We start from the raw sequence: 7,221 nt of genomic DNA on the forward strand, positions 1-7,221 counted from the left end.
CAGCGCGCCTGGCCGTGAGCTCGATCGGAGACGAAACTTGGCCGGCGGAGATGGTAGGACGTGAGGAGCAGAGCAAGCAGAGCGACACAGTGAGTGAGTGAGGGAGGGAGGAGGGCTGTTGGGGGCGACGAGCCAAGTGGTAGGGCTCCCGGGGTGGCATTTGTCTGCTTATATCGTGGAGCAATCGGGGATGACGGAGCGGTCAGTGGAGTGCCGTGTCTGCTCGCGCGCGTAGGGCCTTGATGCGCCAGGGGGCACGCCACTTGGTACCCTTTTTTATTAGTGTGTTGTTCAAAGTTCACGTGTACTTTGGCATTGCACGCCTGTTCCTGAGTTAACTAACAAACAATTTAGTAATGCGCCAGGAGTGAGTTTTCTTTTACTGGCAATGCCAAAGGCGAGGTTTTAAAATGAAGACCAGGAGCAATGGTTATATTCACTTCGAGTAAAGTCTGAAATAAACCCTCACGTTATAGAGGTCGACCCTCACCTTCAAATCTCCGAAGTCGGTACACTGAACTCTCTAATCTACGTCTATCCTAACCCTAAACATGTTTTGGTGCACTGGGATAAGATATGATCCTGGCCAAGTTCATCATCTACTCTCACTAACAATATGGATCCACAAGTCATATTAATCTCTCTCCACTTATCTTCTTCCTCTGTCCTCTCCTCTCCCGATCCCTTTTCTCTCTCCCTATCGTCGATCCATTTCCTCCTCCCGTCGGGTGCGATCTCCGCCCGCGCCTCGCCGCCGTCAAGCGACAAGACATCAGGATTGACGCGCATGTTGGCCACCGAGAACCTCTTTGAGATGAGCATGCACGCCACGCGGAAATCGAAGAGGAAAACATTAGCATGTACTGGGTGATGGACTAGAGCATGATGAGCTGCACCACGAGGCCGATGGGGTGGATGGCATACATACGGAAGAGGAGCTGGATGCCCATCAGTGGCGAAGCTAGAAGGAATCTGCTAGGGCGAAAGAGAAATTATGAGTATTTGGGGTGGGGTGGGGGTGGGGGGGGGGCAAAAGCTAGAAGTTCCCATCTAAGCCCTCCCCAAAAAATCCTTCACAAGTTGGTTGAAAGCTGTGTGTGTGTGTGGGGGGGGGGGGGGACAACCCGCAGGAACACCATAGGTCCGCTGTTGATGACCACGATGAGCGTCTTGGGGAGCGTCGCGGGCGAGAAAAGCGTGACGGACTAGTCGAGCCCGGTGAAGGTGACCCGGAAGCGCGACCATGCAGCGAGCGTGGCAACGATGACGAGCTTCCGTGTCCGCGGCGACGAAACACAGGTACATTGTGTGGAAAGCGTTGCTAGAGATGACCTTTAAGGTGAGGAGCGGAACGACGAAGAGGGCAATGAAGCGGTTGATCCCTGCACACTCGTTCACCATTGCATGCACAACAAGTGCTTCCTCTGCGCCTTGTAGAAGGAAGCGGAGGGCTGCCCGGTCCCCTACACGTGGTGTGCCTCCGATCCACGACGCTCGGGTGCCGCTTGAGGTGCTCCCGCATCACGCCTTCCCCCTGATTGTGTGTCGGCCGAGGCGCTCGGAGGATTTATGTTGTGTGAGGACGACCCAATTTAGATTTTTAACAGGATTTTCTAGAAAGCATGGCAAATCACGCCGTCCCAATTCAGATTTTTGACAGGATTTGTCATGCTTGCTAAAAAAATTGCCATCCTCACAACAACATAGATTGCCACGAGGCACGACAAAAACAACCCACTTACTAGGCCGGCACGACCTGCATACGACTAGAAAGCCAACCTCTAGTTGGGCCAGGATGCAGGCCCGTACGGCCCATTAGGGCCCACAGGACAGATGACTTGCAATAGGCCCACAAAGGCCTGCTTAGAGAGGAGCTTGACACGGTAGCCGCGGTGGGGCTTATAAACCGGTGCGAGCTCCTCTCAACTAGCGAGGTGGGACTAAACATTGTGCACTGCGAGTGACAGCGCACCACTTTAGTACCGGTTGGTGGCACGAACCCGTACTAAAGGGGAGTCTTAATTACCGGTTGGAGCCACCAACTCGTACTAAAGGCCACCACCTCTTTAGTACTGGTTCGTGGCATGAACCGGTACTAAAGATTCGCCACGAACCGGTACTAATGAGCGCCGCCCGCCTAGCCGTTGCAACCGGCACTAATAATCACATTAGTGCTGGTTCAATTACAAATCGGGACTAATGAGCTTCACATTAGGCCATTTTTCTACTAGTGATATTATACACACTATAAACAGTACTAATAAATGTAAATAGCCTGGCTAGCAATCTTCAACCTAATAATCAACAGATGTTCCGGGGGTGAGAAGGAAAAAGTGCAATGAAAGAATGACAGCATTCCCTTTCAAAAAACATGAATTACACGATGCCATCCATGGAACCTGTTTACAAGTTTACTGTTACACCAATCTTTTCTTCTCTGTCCAATAGAAAACCAAACATTACAAAAACGGGCACACCATTCATTCATTCAGGCCAAACCGATCGAGCTGAATTCCTCGACCACCACCAAATGGAGCATGTATGCATGCACGCGCGCGAACGTGTCTCGCACGCACGGGCCAAAATCGCCAAGGATCTGAGCCGTAGGCTACTAGCACGTGGGGATATCGGAGGGTGGAGGCGGCAGCTTCTGGTTCGGCAGCGGCCCGTCGTTGACAAGCCACGCCATGGATAGGCCCCAGCTCAGGTGTACGTCCAGGTGGCAGTGCATGATCCAAACACCTATCACAAAAGTCAACAGCTCAATCAATACTGCAGCAGTCAACACAAGTCAACAGTTGAGCCAGCGAGTGGAGTGGTGGTTAGTTTGACCTACCGGGGTTGTTGGCGACGAAGCGGATGGCGACCCAGCCGGCGGTGGGCACGCTGATGGTGTTCCGCTGCACCGGGTCGACGAGGTTGTACTTGGCGGTGTCGTTGGCGGCGTCGTAGTTGCCGAACCCCGTGCCGACTACGTGGAAGTCGTAGCCGTGCAGGTGCAGCGGGTGGCTCTCGGCGCCCTGGATGCTGGTGTCCTGCAGCACCACCTCGACGGAGGTGTTGAAGGCGAGCGGCACCACCCGGGTGCCGTGGGTCACGAACGTGTTGTTGGGCGGCGTGCCGGTGTAGTTGAACTTGCGCAGCGGCGCCGCGGGGAAGTTGGCCGCGAGCACGCCGTTGTACCGGCGCTGGTAGTGCGCCTGGAGGAGCGACGTCTTGGGCATCACGAACGACACGTTGTTGATGCTCGCCGCGAACCGGGTGTTGTTGGGCCCCTGGCACGTCCCGTTCACCGGGCTCTGGCACGGGTCGGCGCCCAGCCCCACGGCGAAGAAGAAGCTCCGGTCCACACTCAGCGGCACCCGCGCCGGGTACCGCGCGCTCGCGAGGCTCCGGAAGTTGGACGAGAAGTTGGTCACCGCGCCCGTGTCGTTGTACCGCGGGAGGGGCGGCGCCGGGAGGCCGCGGAGCGCGGCGGGCCTCTGCGGGGCGTACTCGAGGACGGCGATGGCGGTGGTGTTGTCGAAGGTGCCCACGGTGTTGGTGTAGGGCGCGACGGCGATGGCGAAGGCCGTGGAGGACGGGTTGGTGGCCGCGGTGAGGAGCACGTCCATGGTCTGGCCCGGCGAGATGACGAGTGTGGTGGCGGCGAAGGGCTTGACGTAGCTCGCGTCCGCCTGCACGACGGTGAGTGTGTGGTTGGCCACCGCGAAGAAGAGCTCGTCGTTGAGCGCCGCGTTGATGAGCCGCAGCATGTACGTCCTCCCGGGCTTCACCTTGAGCTTGAACGTGCTGTTGGCGCCGCCCGAGCAGTTGTACGTCGGGCCAGGGAAGCCGTTGAAGGTGTAGGCGTCGGACACGTTGGGCCCTCCGCCGGTCTGCAGCGCCTGCTTGATCACCGCCTCCGGGTCGGCGTTGAACCACTCACCTACCGACGGACCGGGCACGTTAGTTACACTCGAACACACACAGTGACAAAAATGGCGGGAAATGGGGTGGAGGTGTGACGTAGGACGTAGGAGACGTACCGAGCATGAGGGGGACTTCTCTGTAGGGCTTGGGGAAGGGGTAGGGGACGCCGCGGGGCGGGAGGATGACGAGGGGGCCGTGGAGGGTGGCGCGGAGCCAGGAGAAGTGGGCGTGCCACCAGAGGGTGCCGCGCTGGCCGACGATGCGGAAGTTGTAGACGTAGCTCTGGCCGGGGCGCATGGGGCACTGGGTGATGTAGGCCGGTCCGTCCGCCCAGGCGCTCCGCAGCTGCCGCACGCCGTGCCAGTGGAAGGTGACGTTGTTGTTGATGTTGTTGTGGACGTTGACGATGAGCCGGTCGCCCTCCCGCACCGTGATCCTCGGCCCCGGGAACCGCCCGTTCACCGTCGGGATGCTCTTGGTCGTGCACAGCCGCGTCACCGTCGCCATCGTCACGTTGAAGGTGTAGCGGCGGGTGAGGCCGGCGGTGAGGGCCGGCATGGCCAGGAGGAAGGCCAAGAGGAGGCATGCAGGGGAGGCGCACCGGAGGCGCCGAGCACCCATCCCCATTGCCATTGTGCAGCTAGCTAGCTTCCTGCTGGCCACACTTCAACTCCTGGATCAATTAGCTATGTAAAGCTAGATAGATCTCTGCAGGAGCTGCAAGGGAGGTCGATGGTTAGCTAGAGTGGATGGAGGTGGTGAGTGACATGAGTAGCTAGGGTTCGAGTGGCTATATAAACGGCCGGCGGCAGTGCTCCTGCTCGTGGTGGCGTGCATGGTAGGGGGTCACCCAGTCATAGTGGTTGGCTGGGTTTGGTGGGCGTACATAGAAATATTGTCACATAGGGCCGCTCCCCGCTAGCTCTTTCTGCTCGACTGACCGATCTTTCCAGCCACCGGATCGGATCCATTGGCCCTGAGAGTGGTTGCGTCCGACGATTCATCCGTCGACCGGTGTAAGTTGACGGCAGACTACTTTTTTGTTTCTGATTCTGAAACCTAGGAAACGCTATGATGGCGAGGAATGTTAATTTAAGCACGCTACTTCATGTGCACCATTGAGCTGTGCTGACATGATGGTGCACCAAAACGAAGGCATGTCTTGGAATATCAGTTTCTCTCTTTTTCTTTTTCTTTTTCTTTTTGCGAGACTTGGAATATCAGTTTCGTTCTCAGCTAAAAGCAAAAGCCTGCAATAGCTGAGAGTTTCAGCAAAGCTTGGTGGAGGAAATTGTCGATGGGGTAGAAGATGATCAACATTTTTACCCCAGGCAGTATGATGTATGCATCTACTCGTACTGTATTAACTCCATGCAGAACACCAAAAAGTGGACGATGCAGGAGTGTTGAGTGTATATGTCGTCTGAGTAGTCTGAATGTGGACAAACTGTTGCAGACCTTAAGCTGGTGGCCTGCCATTAATCATTGAAACTAGAGGTAAATGATAATCTCATAATTGTTCTGTACCACTAGTTCACACGGATAATTCAATATGGTGGCATATCACTTCTGAACTGAAGGCACGTGAAAGCCTCATGTGACCTTCACTGCGAATGACAAAAAAACTGTTTAGCCTTTTATGGGGGCTAGCTTTTGCTTTCTTTTTTCAGAGAAACTGCTGGTTTCCTGCAGCGCCACATATTCAATTATATCAATTATTCATGGAGAATGCAGATTCCTTTGTGAACTTCTCAAGTTAACTATGGCCCTCAGGGTCAAATCCGTAACCACCTTTGTTTAAGCTTTTCATTTGCCGTCCTCTTCTCGATCTTGTGTTGTCGGAATAAAATTAGATCACTGTTCTCTGAAAAATATATTCTATTTGAAGCTCTTTTTTATCTGCGTGTCATGTGTGTGACTGTGTATGCTGCTCGCTTGTTGCTTAGAGCTGCGTGGTTGTTGCAGTGGAGCTCGCTGCTTTAGCCCGATTGGATGTGCATTGTACCCTATGTGATCTGATCTGGTCTTTTTGACTGGGACCCAATTAAAGCGTCGCGTTCAGTCTTGGTAACCAAGGTACACACCCGAATAAACGCCAAGCCTAATGCTTCAAGGCGAGATTACCTCGGAATGGATATGAATTAGTATTCCTAATGTATGCGTAGCAATCAGTAGCAAATCACAATGGAAGCTCTTCTGCGTCTAACTAATCAATCGCGCGTCACTTTATCTTAGGTCATTTTATACGGCTCTGGCACTAGTGGTATTTTAGCAGTAACTAGCTAAGCATGAAACACTTGCTTGCAAGAGCGTAAAGTTTGCAGTTCATTAAGGTTAGGCCATTGGTTCATGTATAATTAAGCTCTGTCGTATGTTTGCCGCCGACTGCTGTTTATAATATTTTAGAAAAAAATGTTTGCCACCCAGGAAAAAGAGAGGAGAAAACACGGACGGTAACAACTAGCCCTTGGTTTGCAATTGCACCACCACACATCTGCAGTGCAGGTAGATCGATGCCAGCAGGAGATCTTCACGTTGGTTACGATGTGACAAAAAAACATCTGCGGCCAGTTAGTTGCGACGCAAACGTCTCGCCGTTTTTTCGCGTCGATCTGGCTAACTATCTTCAAGTTGAAGTATCATCACCAGACACTCTCTTCAGTCTTGGCTCACGTCGCCTGGGCGTTTGGCGTCATGGAGCGAGTGGTTGGCCATGCACCCGCGCTTCGCTTCCCGCGGCCGTACGTGTCTTCCTGCTGTATCCAACGAACCCGTCGGCTTTCCACGGGCGAGGCGTCGGGGCCAAGCTTACGGCCGGCCGATCGTACGAGGCCGGCAGTAGATATCTTAAACTACGATTCGGTCAGTCTCGGGTTGCCATCGGAGTATCGATCGCCTCTCAGCTAGCTGCTGCGCGCGCATGGTGGACGTGCTGATGATTGCGCGTCTGGTCGAGCCGGGGTTCGATCGCATCATCGCCCGGGAGAAAAAGAGGAGAAAGAGAAAACCCCCGGGAAAACTACTCGTGACCCGCCGGCAAAGCATGGATGGATGGCTACGCCTCGTTTGTTTTAGCACACAAACCAAGTTCTAGAAAACAAAGGGCATTGCGCATCGGTGGTATTTCCGACGTAGTGATTGCTGATTATAATCAAGTTCACCGATTCCATGCCGTTTGATTCTGTTCGGAGATTCGTGCACTGCCATCCCCGCCCTCCTCTCCGGGTGGATAGGCTTGAGTTCAAGGATCAGCCTAGAGGGGTCTTTGGAAATTTGCCAAAAATGTAGATGTAATTTCAAAAAATTATG

The 7,221-nt window shown here is 54.1% G+C and overlaps 1 protein-coding gene across 1 annotated transcript; it reads right to left on the bottom strand.

Annotated features, from left to right (window-relative positions):
- Nucleotides 1-2,339: 2,339 nt before the first annotated feature.
- LOC123135865 (putative laccase-11) lies at nt 2,340-4,682 on the bottom strand. The gene is made up of 3 exons (XM_044555101.1): nt 4,029-4,682; nt 2,837-3,928; nt 2,340-2,742 (listed from the first exon to the last, which is right to left on the bottom strand). The coding sequence occupies exons 1-3, from the start codon at nt 4,543-4,545 to the stop codon at nt 2,612-2,614; spliced, it is 1,740 nt and encodes a 579-aa protein (XP_044411036.1). The 5' UTR covers nt 4,546-4,682; the 3' UTR covers nt 2,340-2,611.
- Nucleotides 4,683-7,221: the final 2,539 nt, after the last annotated feature.

The sequence above is a fragment of the Triticum aestivum genome, chromosome 1B (genome assembly GCF_018294505.1).
Source record: "Triticum aestivum cultivar Chinese Spring chromosome 1B, IWGSC CS RefSeq v2.1, whole genome shotgun sequence".
NCBI classification, from domain to species: Eukaryota; Viridiplantae; Streptophyta; class Magnoliopsida; order Poales; family Poaceae; genus Triticum; species Triticum aestivum.

Excerpts from the sequence above, each read along its gene's own strand:
- LOC123135865 (XM_044555101.1), bottom strand. The coding sequence starts at position 4,545 with ATGGCAATGGGGATGGGTGCTCGGCGCCTCCGGTGCGCCTCCCCTGCA. Across the intron at positions 3,929-4,028 it reads AGAAGTCCCCCTCATGCTCG|GTGAGTGGTTCAACGCCGAC; the intron begins GTACGTCTCCTA and ends GTCCGTCGGTAG. Across the intron at positions 2,743-2,836 it reads CTTCGTCGCCAACAACCCCG|GTGTTTGGATCATGCACTGC; the intron begins GTAGGTCAAACT and ends CTTTTGTGATAG.